Source organism: Citrus sinensis, chromosome 2, assembly GCF_022201045.2.
Source record: "Citrus sinensis cultivar Valencia sweet orange chromosome 2, DVS_A1.0, whole genome shotgun sequence".
Classification (NCBI taxonomy): Eukaryota; Viridiplantae; Streptophyta; class Magnoliopsida; order Sapindales; family Rutaceae; genus Citrus; species Citrus sinensis.
Window position 1 is genome coordinate 27,679,686 of NC_068557.1, and position 24,801 is coordinate 27,704,486.

Below are 24,801 nucleotides of genomic sequence, written 5' to 3' on the forward strand. Positions count from 1 at the left end.
CAACATTCACAGGTACAATTTGATTTTCTTTTGTCACCGGCATCTCCACTTTGTTGTCGACTTCCTTTCCTTTTCGCAAGGTCATGACTGCTTTGACCTCTCCATGCTGTTGTGGTGAACTGGTACTTGCTTCATGTACTCCTTTAGGATTAGGCACTGGTTGACTTGGAAATTTACCTTTCTCAACAGTAATTGCCAAGGTCTGAACTGAAGAAGCAAGTTGTCCCACCATCTTCTCGAGGCTTGAAACTGATTGGGCTTGTGAGTTAAAGCCCACTCTCAATTCATTTCGTAGTCCATCAATGGTGCGGTTCTGTTGCTCAATCGTGGAGTGAGTAACATTCTTGAAATTCTGGAATGCATCCTCCCATGGTCTGGGTTGAGAATAGTTTTGGTTCTGATTGTATGGTCTGAATGGTGGCTGAGAGGCTTGAGGAACTTGAGGAATTTGTTGCATTGGTGGAGCTGGAGCTGCTGGTCCATTCTGTTGAAATCCTTGAGACCATGAAAAATTGGGGTGGTCTCTCCATCCAGGATTATATGTGTTGGAGTATGGGTTGTAATTAGATGGCTTTCTCATTACACCTATGGCATTGGCTTGATCTGGATATGAGTCAGGGTCATGTGATTCTGTTGATTTAGCAGTCGATAACGATGCTATTTGTCGAGCAAGACCTTCAACCATCTCCTTGACTTCTTTGATTCCCGAAGTTGACTCGCCAATGTGAACCTCATTCACTGCTTTAATCCTTCTAGTATTCCTGAGTGATCGACTCCGTTGTTGGGAATTGTCCGCTTGTCGCTGGAAGAATTCCCAAATCTCTGATGCGCTTTTTGACATTAGCTCTCCTCCACTTGTTGCCATTAGCCATTCTTGCACATTCGGCAATAATCCCTCCAAAAAGTATTGGCATTGGTGCCATTTTTCGTACCCATGATGTGGACACTTCAAGAGTAGCCCATTGAATCGCTCCCATGTCTCGAAAAACTGCTCGTCCTCTCTCTGAGTAAACTCTGAGATTTCCCTGCGAATAGCATTGGTTTTATGCACTGGGAAATATTTATTCAAAAATTTAGTTACCATTTGTTCCCATGATGAAATGCTATTAGCAGGCAACGTATTTAACCATGAACGAGCTCTATCCTTTAAAGAAAATGGGAATAGTCTAAGTTTAACATCATCATCTGAAAAATTCTCATATTTGAATGTTTGACAAATGGCATGAAAATCATTCAAATGATTATATGGATCCTCATTTTCTAGGCCATAGAATGTGGGGAGACAATTTAGCACACTAGGTTTTAATTCAAAACTCCTAGCAGCTACATTTGGATATCTTATGCATGATGTGCTTAAATTAGCTAAAGGACTGAAGTAGTCCTTAAATGGCCTCTCCTGTGGTGCTTGTAAATCCATTCCAAATTTATTAATGTGCTTTTGTGTGCGAAGTGTTTTTTCAAGTTCAAGGTCTATAGGTTCAAGATTAGGTAATAATGACCTACGACCATGCATGCAAAATAAATAAAATAAAAATAAAGATGCAAACAAAACAAAAAATAAAGATGGGAACAAAACAAATAAAAAATAAAGATAAGGGAGAAATTAGGATACTAACCTTATTGCGCTATTACAACCTTACTATAAAAATACACAAAAATAAATACGTGAAATAAATTAACTAAAAATTAAATTAATAAGATAAAAAAAATTACAAAGAAAAATAAATTGAAAATTAAATTACAGAATTTTAAAGAAGAGAAAAAGAAAAGAAATACTAACCTTTAAATGTAGATTTACTTTTTTTTTTTTTTTTATAAAAAATACAAGAAAACAAATAAAAGAAATTATTCACAAAAATTAATTCTATGAATTAAAATTACTTACCTCCCCGGCAACGGCGCCAAAAACTTGTTGTGCAAATTTTAATGAACTCGCAAGCGCACGAATCTATTGTAGTATAGACTAATGGTGACGAGTGTCGATCCCACGAGGAGGTGGATTTTAATTATATGTAGAATTAATTTTGTAAATGGGTGGTTAGAATTGTGGTGGAAGTGATTTAAATTATCCTAAAATTGGAATTGAAATGGCGATAATAAATTCTAAGACTGGAATTGCAATGGCGAGAGTAAATTGAAGAGAAATCTATTGAAATAACGTACTTGGGTATTCGGATCCGTATCAACATGCATCATGGGCTAAATAATCCGTATTAATGCCAATTAAATCATGAGGGGGGAATCCACACCTCATGAACCACGCTCTAATCAATATGGTGCTAAGGGCTTATCGTGCCAAATAATAATAACCTTATACTAGAGAGCCGGTGTAACCAAGGCGGTATCTAGACAAGATCATTATTATTTGTCGACGATAAGTCAAATCATCCACAAAAACTAGAGGGGAAAAGAAAATAAATTTACCAAATAAAGCCCATGACACATGTTGAGACTTCACCTTCAACCCAAGCTTGAAAGGAAATTAGCTACTCATAATTGAACTAGGGGTAAAATGGGAATTTATTAAAATACAAAGAAAATACAAGATGGAGAAGGAATTACAGAAAATGGATCCCAAAAATGGATTCAGAGATATCAAATTAGGGGGGGAGGCCCCCTTTTTATAGATACATGGAGTAAATCATGGCCATCGGATTAAAAACAGTTTGGACGCTCAGGATTTCGCCACGTCATCAGTCAACAGTCCACGGTTTGACCACGCGGATGAACAGTAACACGGTTTGACCCGGATGAACAGTAACGCGGTTTGGTTGAAAATAATCCTGTGTGATGCATGCACCGTACGCGAGATTTTTCGTCCACTGATATGCTGCCACGTCACCATCAACAGTACATAAGAGTTTTAGTCCAACAGGATCGTGACACCTCATCAGTCAATGCCACATCATCGGTCAATGCCACGTCATCGGTCAATGCCACGTCATCGTCCGTCTATGTGAACAGTATTATGAACAGTAACGTATACAGTACCGTACACGTGAATAGTACCGTACATGTGAATAGTGCCATTTTTCCTTTTATGCCCCTCCTAAGGTTTTCGACCGTCCTGAGTTCAAAAGTGATGTCCGTTTTGCCGTCTGATCTCTCCTTTATTGTGAAATGACTATAATGCCCCTAAAATACATAAAATACTTAATTAAAATAACACACACGTAATTACATCACAAGAAGATTAAATACATAAAAGTAAGGGTTGTTAGTAAGACTTGAAATGTAAAATGACGGTTTTCTCCTTTATAAATATGCATTTTCTAACACTCAACAAATACCAAAAACCTTCCAGAGATTTTAGAGAATCTTTTTATAAGAAGTCCTCGAGACCTTATAAAAAACCCAATTTCTCTAAAAGAATAGACTCCAAAGCCAAACCCTCTTCCTCCTTTAAACCAAAAACCTCTTTTAATTATAAAGAAGCTACATGTTTTAAATGTGGCAAAAAAGGACATACTGCAAAATATTGCAGGACAAATAGAAGACTTCAAGAGATTGATCTTGATGAAGAAGTCCTTTCCAAGATAGCTCCTCTGCTCATTGAGTCTTTTGACTCTGATTCAAGTTCTTCATTGTCGGGAAATAGTGATCCTTTACAGGTTGATGAGTTAATTGACTCAGAAACATCTGTATCAAGCAGTTCTGATTCAGAAACCTTTTTAAAGAAGATTAATGTTTTAACTAAAGAACAAGAAACTTTTCTTGAACTTGTAAAGCATATTTCTGACCCCATTCTTAAAAAAAAAATACCTTGACAAACTTTTAAAAACTCTAGAGTTAAAAGACAAAACAAAAAGCTCTAAAACCCCAATTATTAAAAAGAATACTTATGACCTTACGGAAATTTTGGGAAAAAAGAAGACAAAGAAAACAATAATTCCCAATATCCAAGACCTTCAAAAGGAAATTAAAGAAATCAAACTTGAAATTAAAGAATTGAAAGAGAAGCAAAAAAATGACTCAGAAACAATCCAGCTTTTATTGCAAAAACAACTGGAAGATAATTCTGATAAAGAATCAAACTCTGGTGAAGAAAATGAACAACAACTTGAAAACATTGAATCAATCCCCAACGATTTTCTTTTTATTTTAAAACAAATCACCACGAGAAAATATTTAATTAAAATTACTTTAAAATTTTCTAAAGATTTTGAAATTGACACGATTGCCCTTTTTGACACTGGTGCTAATCTGAATTGTATAAAAGCAGACATTGTTCCAAAGAAATTCCATGAAAAAACTAATGAAAGGCTTTCAGCTGCAAATAATTCAAAATTGAACATCAAATCCAAAGTTGACGCCTCAATTCACAACAATAGTTTTGAATTCAGGACTACCTTCCTTTTAACAAATGATATTCATCATGCTGTTATTTTGGGAACTCCTTTTATAAATCTCATTACTCCCTATACTGTCAATTACGATAGTATATCTTTTAAAGCAAAAAAGAACAAATTAATTTTCCCTTTTATTGAGAAATCTAAAACCAGAAATTTAAATATTGTTAAAGCCTGTTCTATTTACCAGAACCAAATAAATGTTTTGCTTAAAACAAAACAAACCGATTTAGCCTGTTTAAAAAAATACTTAAGTTTACAAAGAATTGAAAACCAATTGCAAAATGGACTTATACAAAGAAAAATTTCTGATTTCAAAGCTCTAATTGAAAAGGAAATATGTGCTGATTTACCAAGTGCTTTTTGGAACCGAAAACAACATTTGGTAGATTTGCCTTATGAAAATTCCTTTGATGAGAAACAGATACCCACTAAAGCCCGTCCTATCCAAATGAACATGGATTTGGAAAAACATTACAAAATTAAAATTAAAGATCTAGAGTCCAAAGGACTCATTGTAAAATCTAGATCTCCATGGTCTTGTGCTGCTTTCTACGTCAATAAAAACTCTGAAATAGAAAGAGGGATGTTGAGTGTTAGAAAATGTATATTTATAAAGGAGAAAATCGTCATTTTACACTACAAGTTTTACTAACACCTTTACTTTTATGAATTTAACCTTCTTTTGATTTAATTCCGTGTGTTTTATTTTAATTAAGTATTTTATGTATTTTAGGGGCATTATAGTTATTTCACAATAAAGGAGAGATCAGACGGCAAAACGGACATCACTTTTGAACTCAGGACGGTCGAAAACCTTAGGAGGAGCATAAAAGGAAAAATAGCACTATTCACATGTACGGTACTATTCACGTGTACGGTATTGTCTACGTTACTGTTGACGACACTGTTCACATAGACGGATCGATGACGTGGCATTGACCGATGATGTGGCATTGACTGATGAGGTGTCACGATCCTGTTGGACTAAAATTCTTATGTACTATTGATGGTGACGTGGCAGCATATCAGTGGACGAAAAATCTCGCGTACGGTGCATGCATCACACAGGATTATTTTCAACTAAACCGCGTTACTGTTCATCCGGGTCAAACCGTGTTACTGTTCATCCGCGTGGTCAAAGCGTGGACTGTTGACTGATGACGTGGCGCAATCCTGAGCGTCCAAACTGTTTTTAATCCGATGGCCATGATTTACTCCATGTATCTATAAAAAGGGGGCTTCCCCCCCCCCCCTAATTTGATATCTCTGAATCCATTTTTAGGATCCATTTTCTATAATTCCTTCTCCATCTTGTATTTTCTTTATATTTTAATAAATTCTCATTTTGCCCCTAGTTCAATTATGAGTAGCTAATTTCTTTTCAAGCTTGGGTTGAAGGTGAAGTCTCAACAAGTGTCATGGGCTTTATTTGGTAAATTTATTTTCTTTTCCCCTCTAGTTTTTGTGGATGATTTGACTTATCGTCGACAAATAATACTGATCTTGTCTAGATACCGCCTTGGTTACACCGGCTCTCTAGTATAAGGTTATTATTATTTAGCACGATAAGCCCTTAGCACCATATTAATTAGAGCGTGGTTCATGAGGTGTGGATTCCCCCCTCATGATTTAATTGGCATTAATACGGATTATTTAGCCCATGATGCATGTTGATACGGATCCAGATACTCAAGTACGTCATTTCAATACATTTCTCTTCAATTTATTCTTGCCATTTCAATTCCAATTTCAACATTTATTCTCGCCATTTTAATTTAAGTTTTAGCATATTCCAAATCATTTCCACCACAGATCCAATCAACCATTTGCAAAATTAATTCTATACACAATTAAAATACACCTCCTCGTGGGATCGACACTCGTCACCATTGATCTATACTACAATAGATTCGTGCGCTTGCGAGTACATTAAAATTTGCACAACAAGTTTTTGGCGCCGTTGCCGGGGAGGTAAGTAATTTTAATTCATAGATTTAATTTTTGTGAATAATTTCATTTAATTATTTTCTTGTATTTTTTTTTTGTTCTTTAAAAAAAAAAAGTAAATCTACATTTAAAGGTTATTATTTCTTTTCTTTTTCTCTTCTTTAAAATTCTGTAATTTAATTTTCAATTTATTTTTTTTTCTTTGTAATTTTTGTTTATCTTACTAATTTTTTTTAGTTAATTTATTTCACGTATTTTTTGTTTTTGTGTGTATTTTTATAGAAAGGTTGTAATAGCGCAATAAGGTTAGTATTGTAATTTCTCTCTCTTCTTTATTTTTATTTGTTTTTTTTCCATCTTTATTTTTATTTTATTTATTTTGCATGCATGGTCGTAGGTCATTATTACCTAATCTTGAACCTATAAACCTTGAATTAGAAAAAACACTTCGCACACAAAAGCACGTTAAAAATAAATTTGAAATGGATTTACAAGCACCACAGGAGAGGCCATTTAAGGATTATTTTAGTCCCTTAGCTAATTTGAGCACATCATGTATTAGATACCCAAATGTAGCTGTTAGGAGTTTTGAATTAAAACCTAGTGTGCTAAATTGTCTCCCCACATTCTATGGCCTAGAAAATGAGGACCCATATAATCATCTGAATGATTTTCATGCCATTTGTCAAACTTTTAAATATGAAAATTTTTCAGACGATGATGTTAAACTCAGATTATTCCCATTTTCTTTAAAAGATAGAGCTCGTTCATGGCTTAATACATTGCCTGCCAATAGCATTTCATCATGGGAACAAATGGTAACGAAATTTTTGAATAAATATTTCCCAGTTCATAAAACCAACGCTATTCGCAGGGAAATCTCGGAGTTTACTCAGAGAGAAGACGAGCAGTTTTTCGAAACATGGGAGCGATTCAATGGGCTACTCTTGAAGTGTCCACATCATGGGTACGAGAAATGGCACCAATGTCAATACTTTTTGGAGGGATTACTACCAAATGTGCAAGAATGGCTAATGGCAACAAGTGGAGGAGAGCTAATGTCAAAAAGTGCATCAGAGATTTGGGAATTCTTCCAGCGACAAGCGGATAATTCCCAACAACGGAGTCGATCACTCAGGAATACTAGAAGAATTAAGGGAGTAAATGAGGTTCAAATTGGCGAGTCAACTTCGGGAATCAAAGAAGTCAAGGAGATGGTTGAAGGTCTTGCTCGACAAATAGCATCGTTATCAACTGCTAAATCAACAGAACCACATGACCATGACTCATACCTAGATCAAGCCAATGCCATAGGTGTAATGAGAAAGCCATCAAATTACAACCCATACTCCAACACATATAATCCTGGATGGAGAGACCACCCCAATTTTTCATGGTCTCAAGGATTCCAACAGAATAGACCAGCAGCTCCAGCTCCACAAATGCAACAAATTTCTCAAATTCCTCAAGTCTCTCAGCCACCATTCAGACCATACAATCAGAACCAGAACTACTCTCAACCCAGACCATGGGAGGATGCATTCCAGAATTTCAAGAATGTTACTCACTCCACGATTGAGCAACAGAACCGCACCATTGATGGATTACGAAATGAGTTGAGAGCGGGCTTCAACTCACAAGCCCAATCAGTTTCAAGCCTTGAGAAGATGGTGGGACAACTTGCTTCTTCAGTTCAGACCTTGGCAATGACTGTTGAGAAAGGCAAGTTTCCAAGTCAACCAGTGCCTAATCCTAAAGGAGTACATGAAGCAAGTACCAGTTCACCACAACAGCATGGAGAGGTCAAAGCAGTCATGACCTTGCGAAAAGGAAAGGAAGTCGACAACAAAGTGGAGATGCCGGTGACAAAAGAAAATCAAATTATACCTGTGAATGTTGAGGACTCACCACCGGAGGAAAAAGAAGAAACCAACCCACGAGAATATGTTCCTAAAGCTCCATTTCCTCAGAGGTTAGCGAAAGGAAAGAAGGGAAAATCCACAGGTGAGATTCTCGAAATCTTCAAACAGGTAAGTGTTAACATCCCTTTACTTGATGCTATTAAACAAGTTCCATCTTATGCCAAGTTTCTTAAAGACCTTTGTACTAAAAAGAGAAATATGCATGTTCAAAAGAAGGCATTTTTAACAGAAAACGTTAGTTCTATACTCCAACATAAAATTCCTTTAAAATGCAAAGACCCAGGCTCCCCCACTATCTCATGTAGTATAAGGAACCACACAATTGAGAATGCTTTGTTGGATTTAGGAGCTAGTGTAAATTTGTTGCCTTACTCTGTATTCGTGAAACTTGGACTGGGAGAATTACACCCAACTCCAGTGGTGTTACAGCTTGCAGATCGGTCTACGAAAATACCTCGTGGTATTGTGGAGGACGTGCTTATCCAGGTAGACAAGTTTTATTTTCCTGTTGATTTCATTGTAATTGACACTCAACCAATACAGGATTCAAGGAAGCACATCCTTATTATTCTAGGCCGACCTTTCTTGGCAACTGCGGATGCTCATGTTCAATGCAGGACTGGAAATATGCAGTTGGCCTTCGGCAACATGACTATGGAGCTAAACATTTTCAACATTGCCAAACAACCTCATAATGCAGATGATGAAGTTGTTGATGTGGATTTAATAGAAGCATTAGTTGATGATACTTTTGTTTCAAACCTTAGTGATGATCCTTTACAAACATGTTTAACTCACTTTGGTTTGGATTTTGATATTGACAAATCGGTCTATGAGGTCAACGCCCTACTTGACTCAGCACTATCCATGGATACTAATGAATGGAAGTCAAGAGTTGAACAACTAGCACCATCAGAGAAGAAACTCATCCCATCATCAGAATCACCACCGAAACTCGAGCTCAAACTATTACCCAACACATTGGAATATGCGTTTTTGTGAGAAGAAAGTACTCTGCCGGTAATCATCTCATCATCCCTAAATGACGAACAAAAAGGTAAGTTGTTGGATGTTTTAAAAGAGCACAAAGGAGCATTAGGATGGACCATAGCGGACATAAAAGGTATAAACCCAGTAGACTGCATGCATTACATTCACCTTGATGAAAATGCTAAATCTACTAGAGAAATGCAACATCGGTTAAATCCTAATATGAAAGAAGTTGTTAGAACAGAAGTCCTTAAGCTATTAGACGCAGGTATCATTTACCCAATTTCTGATAGTTCATGGGTCAGTCCTGTACAAGTTGTCCCCAAAAAGTCAGGAGTCACAGTAGTTACCAATGCTGATAATGAATTGATACCAACTAGAGTAACTACAGGATGGCGTGTATGCATTGATTATAGAAAGTTGAATTCTGTCACACGTAAAGACCATTTTCCTTTACCATTTATTGATCAAATGCTTGATAGATTAGCAGGCCATGAATTTTATTGCTTTCTAGATGGCTACTCAGGATATAATCAAATTCCCATAGCACCAAAAGATCAGGAGAAAACTACTTTCACTTGCCCTTTTGGCACTTTTGCATATAGGAGAATGCCATTTGGATTATGTAATGCACCTGCTACATTCCAACGATGCATGTTGAGCATTTTTTCTGATATGGTTGAACGATTCCTTGAAGTCTTTATGGATGATTTTTCTGTCTTTGCTGACTCGTTTGATCAATGTTTACATCATCTAACGCTAGTTCTGCAGAGATGTACCGAGAAGAACTTAGTCTTGAATTGGGAGAAGTGCCATTTTATGGTAAAACAAGGTATTGTTCTCGGTCACATCATTTCGAGCAAAGGTATTGAGGTTGACAAAGCCAAGGTGGATCTCATTTCTAATCTTCCTCCACCTAAAACAGTCAGAGAAGTAAGATCTTTCCTTGGGCATGCTGGTTTCTATAGACGTTTCATTAAAGATTTTAGCAAAGTTTTTAGACCCTTATGCAATTTACTTGCTAAGGATGTACCTTTTATCTTTAATGATTCATGTCTTATGGCTTTTGAAAAATTAAAGCAATTGTTGACATCATCACCCATCATTCAGGCCCCAAACTGGAGCTTACTATTTGAGCTTATGTGTGATGCATCTGATTATGCAGTAGGAGCAGTTTTAGGACAAAGAGTTGATCGAATTCCTCATGTTATTTACTATGTTAGTATGACATTGAATGATGCACAGTTGAACTATTCAACTACTGAAAAAGAAATGCTAGCAATAGTGTTTGCATTGGAAAAATTTCGATCTTATCTCATTGGTTGTAAAATAATTATATTCACAGATCATGCTGCTCTTAAATATCTTCTCACAAAGAAAGATGCAAAAGCTAGACTAATTCATTGGGTGTTACTTTTGCAGGAATTTGACTTGGAATTCAAAGATAAGAAAGACACAGAGAATGTTGTAGCTGACCATCTCTCTCGCCTCCATTTTGATACAATTATGGAACCATTACCATTGAATGAGTCATTTCCAGATGAACAATTAATGAATGTGGAAGTATTACCTTGGTATGCTGATATAGTTAATTATCTTGTTACAGGTAAACTTCCAGAGCATTGGACCAAGCAAGACAAGGCTAAATTCTTTGCAGAAATAAAGAATTTCTTTTGGGATGACCCGTATTTGTTCAAGTATTGTGCAAACCAAATTGTTAGACGATGTGTCCCAGAAAGTGAAATTCATAATATCCTTTCATTCTGCCATGAACAAGCTTGTGGAGGCCATTTCAGTGCTAAGAAAACGGCGACTAAAGTTTTACAATGTGGTTTCTATTGGCCAACTATATTTCGAGATGCTTACACTTTCTGTTCTTCATGTGATAGGTGTCAACGAATGGGGAGCATTACACGAAGGAACATGATGCCACTATATCCAATTTTAGTGGTTGAGATTTTTGACGTATGGGGTATTGACTTCATGGGACCCTTTCCCCCTTCTTTTGGCCATCAATACATATTGGTTGGTGTTGACTACGTATCGAAATGGGTGGAAGCAATTCCATGCAGAACCAATGATCACAAAGTGGTGATAGGATTTTTGAAAAGCAATATTGTTTCGCGCTTTGGATTCCCTCGAGCGATAATCAGTGATGGTGGTGCCCACTTTTGTAACAAAGCATTCAAAGCTCTTTTGACAAAGTATTCAATCACACACAAAGTGGCGACCCCGTATCATCCGCAAACCAGTGGCCAAGTTGAGATCTCCAATCGAGAAATCAAGCACATATTAGAAAAAATGGTGAGGCCAGACAGAAAAGATTGGTCATTAAGACTTGATGATGCATTATGGGCATATAGAACGGCTTTCAAGACCCCGATTGGGATGTCACCCTACAGGCTAGTGTATGGAAAAGCTTGCCACCTACCTGTGGAACTCGAGCATCGTGCATATTGGGCCATCAAGAAATTCAACTTTGACATGCAGCAAGCCAGCTCAGAAAGAAGATTACAACTGGCAGAACTTGAAGAAATTCGCAATGATGCATACGAAAATGCCAAGATTTACAAGCAACGAATGAAAGTCTTTCACGACAAGCAAATTATGAGAAAATCGTTCACTCCAGGTCATAAAGTGCTTTTATTCAATTCTCGCTTGCACCTATTCCCAGGTAAGTTACGTGTTGTGCAAATTTTAATGTACTCGCAAGCGCACGAATCTATTGTAGTATAGACTAATGGTGACGAGTGTCGATCCCACGAGGAGGTTGATTTTAATTGTGTGTAGAATTAATTTTGTAAATGGATGATTGGAATTGTGGTGGAAGTGATTTAAAATATGCTAAAATTGGAATTGCAATGGCGAGAATAAATTGTAGAGAAAATCGATTAAATTGACGTACTTAGATATCTGGATCCGTATCAACATGCATCATGGGCTAAATAATCCGTATTAATGCCAATTAAATCATGAGGGGGGAATCCACACCTCATGAACCACACTCTAATCAATATGGTGCTAAGGGCTTATCGTGCCAAATAATAATAACCTTATACTAGAGAGCCGGTGTAACCAAGGCGGTATCTAGACAAGATCAGTATTATTTGTCGACGAGAAGTCAAAACATCCACAAAAACTAGAGGGGAAGAGAAAATAAATTTACCAAATTAAGCCCATGACACATGTTGAGACTTCACCTTCAACCCAAGCTTGAAAGAAAATTAGCTACTCATAATTGAACTAGGGGCAAAATGGAAATTTATTAAAATACAAAGAAAATACAAGATGGAGAAGGAATTACAGAAAATGGATCCCAAAAATGGATTCAGAGCTATCAAATTAGGGGGGGGAGGCCCCTTTTTTATAGATACATGGAGTAAATCATGGCCATCGGATTAAAAACAGTTTGGACGCTCAGGATTGCGTCACGTCATCAGTCAACAGTCCACGGTTTGACCACGCGGATGAACAGTAACACGGTTTGACCCGACTTTGAACAGTAACGCGGTTTGGTTGAAAATAATCCTGTGTGATGCATGCATTGTACACGAGATTTTTCGTCCACTGATATGCTGCCACGTCACCATCAACAGTACATAAGAATTTTAGCCCAACAGGATCGTGACACCTCATCAGTCAATGCCACATCATCGGTCAATGCCACGTCATCGATCCGTCTATGTGAACAGTGTCGTGAACAGTAACGTAGACAGTACCGTATATGTGAATAGTACCGTACATGTGAATAGTGTCATTTTTCCTTTTATGCTCCTCCTAAGGTTTTCGACCGTCCTGAGTTCAAAAGTGATGTCCGTTTTGCCGTCTGATCTCTCCTTTATTGTGAAATGACTATACTGCCCCTAAAATACATAAAATACTTAATTAAAATAACACACACATAATTACATCACAAGAAGGTTAAATACATAAAAGTAAGGGTTGTTAGTAAGACTTGAAATGTAAAATGACGGTTTTCTCCTTTATAAATATGCATTTTCTAACACTCAATATTACGCTCTCGATGGTCTGGTCCCTTTATTGTTCATATGAATTTAACCTTCTTTTGATTTAATTCCGTGTGTTTTATTTTAATTAAGTATTTTATGTATTTTAGGGGCATTATAGTTATTTCACAATAAAGGAGAGATCAGACGGCAAAACGGACATCACTTTTGAACTCAGGACGGCGAAAACCTTAGGAGGAGCATAAAAGGAAAAATGGCACTATTCACATGTACGGTACTATTCACGTGTACGGTATTGTCTACGTTACTGTTGACGACACTGTTCACATAGACGGATCGATGACGTGGCATTGACCGATGATGTGGCATTGACTGATGAGGTGTCACGATCCTGTTGGACTAAAATTCTTATGTACTATTGATGGTGACGTGGCAGCATATCAGTGGACGAAAAATCTCGCGTACGGTGCATGCATCACACAGGATTATTTTCAACTAAACCGCGTTACTGTTCATCCGGGTCAAACCGTGTTACTGTTCATCCGCGTGGTCAAAGCGTGGACTGTTGACTGATGACGTGGCGCAATCCCAAGCGTCCAAACTGTTTTTAATCTGATGGCCATGATTTACTCCATGTATCTATAAAAAGGGGGCTTCCCCCCCCTAATTTGATATCTCTGAATCCATTTTTGGGATCCATTTTCTATAATTCCTTCTCCATCTTGTATTTTCTTTGTATTTTAATAAATTCTCATTTTACCCCTAGTTCAATTATGAGTAGCTAATTTCTTTTCAAGCTTGGGTTGAAGGTGAAGTCTCAACATGTGTCATGAGCTTTATTTGGTAAATTTATTTTCTTTTCCCCTCTAGTTTTTGTGGATGATTTGACTTATCGTCGACAAATAATACTGATCTTGTCTAGATACCGCCTTGGTTACACCGGCTCTCTAGTATAAGGTTATTATTATTTGGCACGATAAGCCCTTAGCACCATATTAATTAGAGCGTGGTTCATGAGGTGTGGATTCCCCCCTCATGATTTAATTGGCATTAATACGGATTATTTAGCCCATGATGCATGTTGATACGGATCCAGATACCCAAGTACGTCATTTCAATACATTTCTCTTCAATTTATTCTTGCCATTTCAATTCTAATTTCAGCATTTATTCTCGCCATTTTAATTTAAGTTTTAGCATATTCCAAATCATTTCCACCACAGATCCAATCAACCATTTGCAAAATTAATTCTATACACAATTAAAATCCACCTCCTCGTGGGATCGACACTCGTCACCATTGATCTATACTACAATAGATTCGTGCGCTTACGAGTACATTAAAATTTGCACAACAAGGGACACCCAGACTTGTAATAAATTACAAGCCCTTGAATAAAGCATTAAAATTGATCAGGTATCCCATACCTAATAAAAAAGATTTACTCCAAAAACTACACTCTGCATTCATATTTTCAAAATTTGACATGAAATTTGGTTTTTGGCAAATTCAAATTCATCCTAAAGACCGTTATAAGACCGCTTTTACTGTTCCATTTGGACAGTACGAATGAACAGTAATGCCTTTTGGTTTGAAAAATGCACCTTCAGAATTTTAAAGAATTATGAATGATATTTATAATCTTTTTTCTGATTTTTGCATTGTTTATATAGATGATGTGTTGATTTTCTCTCAATCAATTGAACAACACTTCAAACATTTAAAGACTTTTTATTTGGCTACTAGAAAAGCTGGTCTAGCCATCTCTAGTTCTAAAGTCTCTTTATTCCAAACTAAAGTTCGGTTTCTTGGTCATTACATTTCCAAAGGAACCATCACTCCCATTGAAAGGTCACTTGCCTTCACTGACAAGTTTCCAGATAAAATCCTTGATAAATAGGATCGCCAAACCATTGCATGATAGATTAAAGAAAACTCATGTTGCATGGTCAGAAGAACATACAAAAATTGTTAAACACATAAAGACCATAGTTAAAAACATTCCATGTTTATTTCTTGTAAATCCTGCATTGCCTAAAATTGTTGAGACTGATGCATCAGACTTAGGTTATGGTGGGATATTAAAGCAAGTTGACCATAATAAAGAACAGATAGTACAATATGTTTCTGCACATTGGAATGAATGCCAGAAAAATTATTCTACTATTAAAAAGGAAATTTTATCCATTGTTTTATGCATTTCCAAATTTCAAAGCGATTTACTAAATCAAAAGTTTCTGCTTAGAATCGATTGCAAAGTTGCAAAACACGTTTTGGAAAAAGATGTTCAAAACATTGCATCTAAACAGATTTTTGCACGTTGGCAAGCTATTTTAAGTGTTTTTGATTTTGATATTGAATTTATTAAAGAAGATACAAATTCTCTCCCTGATTTTCTAACCAGGAAATTTCTTCAAAACAGATAATGCTACCAAAAAGACGAGACAAAGGGAAAGGGATCCTCACAGAACCCATACCCAAAACAACCCCTAAAGCCTCCCAATCTTCCCCTCCTAAAGAAAAATTGCTCTCTTCAGTAATGCCTATAAAGTCTTGGATTGACGCTATTGAAGACCAAGAAGCCCAATCCAAAGCCCTTGCCTCCTAGGAGCAGGTAAATGAATGGATGAAATCCATTTCTAAATTCCCTGAGCTTATGATCGTCTTACAAAGTTTTTCTCAAAGCCAGATATCTTCTAAAGAAGAAAAACCTATTTCTAAAGAAACTTCTAAAACTTCTTCACAAAATGTGGTTCTTTCGGGTGAAAGTTCATCTTCTCAAATTGTTCTTTCACAAACAAAGCTTCCAAAGAAAACTTCGGATTGGTATGATAAAACACATTTCCAAAATATTTTATCCATAGAAGATGGTTTTTACCACACTGATCCTCTTCAAGCAATTTCAAAAATTTTCCATAAAGGCTGGTTTTTCAAACCTTGGGATTTGACAAAACCTTAGTCTTATTACCAAAGTATTTTAGAGTCTATTGAGTCTGTCAAATTAAAACACTTCTTCCTCAGTGAAGCCCATACAGAACCAGCTTACTCCACAGCCACAATTTTAAAAGTTTTAAGCCCAAAACAATGGGGAGACCAACTTCATAAATTAAAGCCCTTCCCCGCAAATTTCCAAATGCGTTTACCTCATTGCCTGTCATATTCCTACTGGGATTACCAACAGGTCTGGTTTAACACATTTTTTATACAAAACTCAAAAAGAACCCATTCTTTGTTATTTTTCTTCAATTCAAAAATAACCGTCCAAAGTCTTCCAAACTGGTTCCAACAATGGTGGAATTATTTCGGCCCATGCCCTGAAATTCTCACCCAAAATGCCATCCAGTGCCTAAATCTTTTTAAAACCCACTATGTACCTACAAAGTCTGAGAAACGATTTCCTCCTTTTCTCTGCTTCTGTACAAACTTCTTTCTCCCTTGTGTTTGGATGTGGAACTTTCGATACCATCCACAAGATGCCCAATTAATTCTACAAAGAACCTTTAAAGTCAAATGGTGGTCAAAATTTGATGAACAGTCCAAATTGACTGTTAACATGATCGAAAATTGGTTCTCCTCTAAAAGCCTTCTACAACCAACCATTAAAGATATTAAAGCCCAAGGAACCTTCCTTACCCAAAACTCCAAAGCCCAATCTCTTTTGGCCAGTGCCAAAACAGAAGAAGAATATTTCAAAGTCATGAAGCAGCTTCTTGCATCGAGATCTGAACCATCAGTTGCAAGATCTGGAGAAGCTGCGCCATGCATCTCCCTTGGAGATGAGAATGAAGATGATTGCTTCGGCATCTTTCCTCCTGTAAAGCATTGTTAAAGAATTTGTAAATTCAAAAAAAAAAAAAGTACTAATTTTCAATTCAATTTTTCCTCTGTATTGATCACTTGTATTCAATTTTATAATTTCCGTAAAATTCTATTGTAAAAATTACTTTTACTTATATTACTTTGGGTGGTCCCCTGGACACAAGTGAGAGCGCACATGTCTCTTCACCTGAAATTCCCTCTTATATATTTTCTTGTAATTTTATGTATTTCTCTTGTAAAGCCACTGTTTCAAGCTACAGTTTCACTACAGTCATGAAGCTACAGTTTCGCTACACTCATGAAGCTACAGTTTCGCTACAGTTGTGAAGCTACAGACTCGTTACAGTTAAAGACCAAGTCTTTGTATTTAAATCGAGAGGAAGACTTAGACTCCTCAGATTTTTAGAATTCTATTTTCTTTCTTTCTTCTTCTTCTTCTCTCTCTCTCTCTGGGAATCAGGAAGACAACAAGGAATTTTCCTGTCTTCAGATTAATTTCCCGTTTCTTCTGTAATATTTTCCTTTAAAGAAAAACAAAGCAAGAAGAACCAAATGTAAGATTTGTAATTTCTTTTAAAGTTTGTAATAAATTTTTGTATGTTTAAATTTCTGCAGTTTAATTTCCGTAATTTATTTTAAAGCATTTAAATTTCAGTAATTAAATTTTATGCATGCTTTGCAGACTGATCTGTATCAGATATGCCATATAAATTGTTACGTTCCTCAGAGGCAAAGAGACCGGATCTCTGTCTTCTGTTGTATCTTCTCTTCTCCCCCCAACCATTCAGAGTATTATTTCTGGGATCCATATTTAATACTATCTATGAGCCTTTAGATCTGTTGCTAGGCTTGCTAAAGCATCATTTTAACATTTTAAAGAATTTGGTATATAGGCTGGAAAACAGAACGTGCGGGATATTGATCTGTTTTAAGTCAGATCTGGTTCCAAAGGCAGATTAAGTTCTGCATCGATCTGGAAACAACGCCACGTACCGATTAAAATCTACAATCATTAAAATCTTTTAATTTTATAATTTCTTGGACACTCACACACTTTCCGCATTAAAATCTTTTAATTTTGTAATTTCTTGGACACTCACACACTTTCCACGATCCCGGTCGTTATTGGTATATATATATATATATATTATAGAGGCAAGTTCCTTATGATTGGATTTAAAAATATATATATAACTCGTTGTTATAAAATTTATTATCTAATAGAAGAATGACACATAATAGTTGAAACTTAAGTTAGTACTCAACTATTGGAATTCGAAATTTTACTAAAAAAAATTTGAAATAAATGCGATCCACTAGGGAAAATAGGCTTTGAATTCTCAAATTCAAATGTGGCTCATATGTCAAGATGCTAAACAATTGATAGTTAGTTTTATGAATAAATACAAAAAATAGGGAACATTTCACCATTTCTGAAAATTTATTAAGTAATAGCTATGCATTAGAAATTAGAAGAATAATATTAGAAATCTTAATATTTGCATTTTAATTTGTTTCTCAACTCATATGACATTCATATATTGAATAATATTTTACGAGCTATAAAATTCAAGATGCAAAAACTGAGATCTACATATTGGGATCCCTAGTTTGTTCAATTTTTTTATGCTTAATAATTAAACAATAAAACGTAAATTTTGGGTGTTAACCATTTCGAAACCCCTCAATCGCCAATGAAAAGAAATTTGCGGGGTCCATTCAATTTAAATTTCTTGTCGTTTGTGGGAAATATTTTATAGTAAAAGTATCATCGATGGTTATTAGTTAATAAGCTCGCTTCCGCTGGAATAATGCACTGTGTGTAATGTTGTATGAAGGAAAATTATCAGATGACCCTACTATCGTTTATCTTAATTACCAGTTACTCTTAGGTTTCCTAAAATGCCAACAGTTCTCCATCTGTTACATTTATTCCCTTAATTGTTTGGGCTTGTTGACATAATTGCCCCCATTGAATCCGAACGAATTGGACCCTTCTCATTTGCTCCCGTTGTAACCCAACGGGGTTGGGCCCAATTCGGCATGATTTTCCTCTTAAGTAATGATATTTGACCATTTATCTCACCAACTATCTAACTCCCCCTTCTCGATTAACCATATTCATTCATAAAATTACCTTTATTACGGAAACTTGAGCTTTTGCAGTTGTCTTGTTGATGCGGCAAATTTGTTTTCATATGGAAATTGAAGAGTATTTAGATGACTGGTATGAGAGCTAAAAGCATGCTTTAAATTAAAACAAAGTCTTGGTTCATTAACTAATTAAGGTTGATGATGGAGGAGATGTGCTCAAAGCCACGGACCAAGTGGTTTTTATACTATAAAGATGAAATTTAAGATGGTTATTAACTTTTATTCTATTTAAGATGGGTATAGCCTTTAATTTTATTCATTATATTTTTAATCTTCGTAGAGGAATAATTAATTTGTATTTCGGTAAAGGGTAATTTTTGGATACTTTTCCTGAGGTTTGGCCTTGCTACACTTAGATAGAATATAATGTATGTATATATTGACATATAGCACCCCCCGACGTGTATAAGCGTTAGGAAGCCGTTTGGTAAACGGGGATAATTTTGTAATTGCAAAAGTTTATAATTTTTAAATCTTAAAAAAGCTAATTGACAGTGATTGATTAAACAAATCAATGTGTATTCAGAATGCACAATTATACAAAGCTTGGAATCGAGTGAAACAAATGATACCCCACCTTCACTTTATCAAACCCATTTTCACTTTACCATTCAGCTTCAGTCCAAAACAAATAACGCCCACTCATCGAAGACGTCACTCCTACCAACAACTCCATCATCGCCGCCGTCGAATCCGCTGATTTGAAGAACACCACCAGTCAGAACATGAACAAGGCCAATACTAATAACAAGCGCGAAGGAGTGGTGGTTGAGAGCGGCGCTGACAGAGCTGTGAATTGGCAGAATGCGAGGTGCGAGGCGGAAATATTATTCGCATCCGTTGTATGAGCAGCTACTCTCAGCACACGTGGCTTGCTTGAGGGTCGACACGTCGGTGGATCAGCTGCCGAGGATTGATGCTCAGCTTGCTTAGTCGCAGCACGACGTCTCTAAGTACACCGCTTTAGGTGCCGGTCAAGGCTGGGTTACTGATGACCAAGAGCTCCACTATGTATTCTACTTTCATAAAGTTATTATTGATTTTAAATTTAATTTCTTTTCCATTTTGTTTGCTTGCTTGCTTTCTTGTCTTATTAGAAACTTGAATTTTAAATTCACAGAAGAATTTATTGCGCTTGCTATTGACTAATTCGAGGCATTGTACATATTAAAAAAAATGTTTTTTTCCCCCTCAATTTGGGTGATTTTTGGGTATTACTGGTATGTTTGATTACTTGAGGATGAGTTAATTGGTTATGATGATAAAGTTTTGAATCTTTGAGTACAAAGTTAAATTGTAAATTTGAAGCAGAATGAGTAAGGGTTTTGTTAGGAGACGGTAAAATTTTGAAATGGACACCCGGATTCTAAAACGTGAGAAGTAATTCTAGTGGAAATACAAATAATTCGGCGGAAGCTACAAAGTCAGAGAACATTTCCTTTTATTGCAAATGATAAGATACTTGATTGAAAGTGATTTGGTCTACCAAATGGTTGTGGCTCAATTTTGACTATGAAGTTTTCCAACACCGATATGTTCATACCATTTAGGACCACAATTAGCACAAAACGAACGATTCGTTTTGTGCTAACTATAAAAGAAATTACTGTAACTTCAAAATACACGCACTCGTCTTGCTCAAACGCAAGCGCAGACTACACACACTCGTCTTACTGAAGACATAAGTTGTCTGGCGATTTTGCCCTTGAAATGAAGATTACGCCTCATGACTTAAAATCGCTTGGGTTGTGTTTCTGTTTGATTTCTGTTTCTGCGTTTGTTCTTCCTCTTCGCTTTGTGAAATAAATGAATAAACATTAGATGGAGTTTTATTCAATATTTAAAATTTTGTTAATTTTTAACGTGATTGGAATTTTAATTATTATAAGAAATAAGTTCTGGATCGGATTTTAAAATACTTTATTTGAATACTCTAAAAAATGCAATATGTTCACAAAATGTAATTGCCGATATAATTCCCCAGAACCCCAATTCCAGATTACTTAAATGACGGCGGGGGCTGCAGTTTGTTCACAAGGTAAAAAATGCAGTATGTTCACCATTATTAACTTCTATTATGAAAAAAAAAATTTATTGTCACAACATTACATCCGACGCTTTCATGGCTAATGATAGCCACCTCTGCTACACTTATGCTCGCGCTGAAAAAATCATTAAAAAAAAAAAAGAATATAAGCAGGAAGTTGTTGGCCCGATGTTCGAACGCAAAAAACCCAACCGCCAAGAAGAGAATGAAAAACCGGCCATGATAATTGTTAAAATACCCATTTTTATGGCCCTAAAATGACCGGAAAGCGGAAGCCTCGGCATTGAGATTTGGTGGTCCACTGCCGGCTGTATCACTCTCACCATGTCTTCACATGGCTGATCGTGAGAGAGTCTTTGGATTGAACCGTCAACATCTCATGATTATGCCCATTTAAGTCCGTCAAAACCAATTTCCAAATCTGAAACTGGTCTGTCGCCTGAATCTTGTTTCATTGCCTGGTTTTCCCCCAACGGATCAGCAGCTTATAACTCACAACAGAACAACATTTTGCTAATTTCCAATAGCAAGTTCTTACGGCAATTATCAACACAATTTGACTTCGCAATTGAATCTTCACATATTCGTAATTAGCACAACCAAAATTGGGCATTAATAAAACCAATTACCTCCACGAATCGATTACGGTGGGCGACAAGTGAAGCCGAGAGAGTGGGCAGAGAGAGAGAGAGCCAACGATCAAATGTGGAGAGACCCACGACGAAAGAGAGAGAGAGAAAGCCGAAGGAGTGAGCAGTGAGATGCGTGAGAGGCCGGGTGTGGAGAGACCCACGGCGCGAGAGAGAGAGAGCGCGCCGGCGGATAGAGCAATCCCACGATGCGTTTTGTGAGTTTGCGTGAGAGTTGTGAAGCGAGTGTGTATTTTGAAGCAACAGTAACTTGTTTTAGAGTTAGCACAAAACGAACCGAGTTGTGCTAACTGCGGTGCTTAGCGTGCGATGAATTTCATTTTCCTTTTTCTTCCTCCCAGACGTAAGTGGTGGAATTTTTTTTTTTAAAGAAAAAAATCTCGGCATAGTGAGAGATAACTTTATTAAAAAGAAATCAATTGAAATAAATAATACACCATTTCAGGGGACGTAATTAGCCTCACATTTTAGAAAAAAAAATTAACAGAAAAAAAAAAGATCTAAAGACGTCGACCCAGAGAAAAAACGAAGAAGACATAAAAAAGAAGTTGAATGCTCATTGAAAACTGTAGCTGCTGGGGAATCCATTAGAATCTTCTGTAAGGAGTGGAGTGGTCTCAGAACAAATAGACTCAGGACAGCTAATGCGTAAGTTATCTATAAGAGGTGGAATGCTTTGTTCATTTCTAAAGAAATCATGAGGATCAACCATAGTCTTCACATGAACCAACCTTTTGAAATTGTTCTTGAAATATTTGTTGCCCCAAACGCTAGCTTGTTCAACGCTTGTGTATCCTTGGTTATTTGTTCCGACGTCAAGATCCCTGTTATTGATATATGCTCCTCGAGGATTTTTTGAGACATAGGGTGTCATGTAACTGTATAATCTTCTTAACCAATCAATATGTCTTTGAGATGCTCCATCTTCTCCCCAAAAAACTCCGTAAAATATTTGGTATATGTTGCCAGCTCTATGTGGGTACGGAGTTTCAGACTCCGAAATCTCACTCATTTTCCCACCATAAGGAACCAATACCATGAAAGCTATTTGTCCCTCTTCTTCATAAAACTTATCATATATTCCTTCGAATGCATTTACAGGGATTGGCTCCTTCACATAGTCCGCTTTCCCTTTAAAAAAAGCTTTTGTTGTACCATTCACAACAACCCCATTGGATTGAGAATCCCTATCAAGCAACAAATCCAAGGATTGTCCCTTTTCAAATCCAGCAAGATTCTGGACTGATTCAATCCAGCTCATTTCTGTGCAGTCTTCTTTTGTCAAACCAAGCTCAGGGAAGCTCTCCTGCATCATTGGAAGGAGCCTATCAACCCCACCGAGAAACACCGATGAAAATATAGCCACCATCATTGAATTCACCCTGGATAAAGTGACTTCGATAAATAAATCTTCATGAAACTTATGTGCAACGTACTGCCATTTGTGAACAATCTCTGTTGCATTTTGATCCAAGCTTCTTGTTACTAGGAATCGAGTCACCGTTGATGGAACTGTGACTAGCCTTACTTTCCATGCGACGATCACGCCAAAGCTAGCTCCTCCACCACCTCGAATGGCCCAAAATAGATCTTCTCCCATTGATTTTCTATCAAGAAATCTACCTTTGGCGTCAATCAAGTGTGCGTCAACGATGTTATCGGCAGCAAGGCCAAATTTACGCAACATGACCCCATATCCTCCACCACTAATATGTCCACCAGCCCCAACAGTAGGGCAAAGTCCGCCTGGAAAGCCAAGATTTTTACTTTTCTCAGCAATTCTGTAATAAAGTTGGCCAAGGGTGGCGCCTGCTTGAACCCAAGCTGTTTGCTCCTCTGCATCAACACTGATTTCACTAAGATTTAGCAAATCAATGATGACGAACGGGACCTCAGAAACAAAAGATAGACCCTCAAAGTCATGGCCACCACTTCGAATCCTAACCTCCAAGCCATGCTTTTGAGAACATTTAATGGCTGCTTGAACCTGGGATACGTCTGATGGCGTGACAATGACTTGAGGTTTGGGGGTGTTGGGTGTTGAGAACCTGAAGTTTTGTATGGAAAAATTCAAGACGGATGAATAAGAAGAATGGCTTTTTGTGTAAATCACTTCGGAAATGGAGGAGGCGTTATCAGAGTGCATAGAAAGGCAATCAAGAAATAAATTATCATCGTAATGATCATCAAGCACTGAAGAAGTTGCATGAATGTTGGCAAAAGTAACCCAGCAATCATACGATAAAAGAAGAATAAAAGCAAATGGGATGATAGAAGTGCAAGAAGACTTCATTTCTGTTGATGTTTTGGTGCATAAGAGTGAATGAGACCCCCTATTTATATTGTACACTCCAAAAGCTTAAACTACCTCGTTCAACAGTCAACACACACGAAAAGGTCAATGATATTGATAGTCAAGCACATCTAAGTTTACTATGGAAATTAATTAGCAATTTCCCAATGTCACAGCAAAGCACATCATTGTTTGTACACTTGTGTCAGTTGTGTGCTTGCGCGTCAAATCCAAGAGAGAAAAAAAAAAATTCACATCATTGTTTGTATACTTGTCTGCTTGCGCGTCATTTTTGTCAGCATTAATTATCTCTCTTAGCTTCCCTTTTTTTCTTCACTTTTTTTTTTTAACTGATTAAGTATTATGTTATTGTATTATACAAAAATATATATAATTATTATAATAATAATTTATTACACTGATATTTATAATTAAATATATACATAAGATTTATATTATTATATTTTTATTCTATAAAATATATGTCTATTCAAATACCTTTCACAAAAGAGAAATATCTCTACTCTACTTATATTTCACAAAGAAAAAAAAATGTTATAAAAAATTTCTATATAATTATATTTAATTAAAAAAAATTAAATTTATAGAGACTCAAATTATTATCTTCGTAATCATAATTAATTTTAAGGACAATAAT

General features: G+C 36.4%; 1 protein-coding gene and 1 non-coding gene across 2 annotated transcripts; both read right to left on the bottom strand.

Annotated features, from left to right (window-relative positions):
• Window positions 1–7,165: 7,165 nt before the first annotated feature.
• Window positions 7,166–7,269, bottom strand: LOC127900487 (small nucleolar RNA R71). The gene has a single exon (XR_008052670.1). It is a non-coding gene; the product is annotated as a small nucleolar RNA R71 (small nucleolar RNA).
• A 14,967-nt stretch (window positions 7,270–22,236) lies between these two features.
• LOC102623495 (tetrahydroberberine oxidase-like) lies at window positions 22,237–24,182 on the bottom strand. Its single transcript, XM_006468297.3, has one exon. It carries the CDS (start codon window positions 24,141–24,143, stop codon window positions 22,407–22,409), a length of 1,737 nt encoding a protein of 578 aa, XP_006468360.3. The 5' UTR covers window positions 24,144–24,182; the 3' UTR covers window positions 22,237–22,406.
• Window positions 24,183–24,801: the final 619 nt, after the last annotated feature.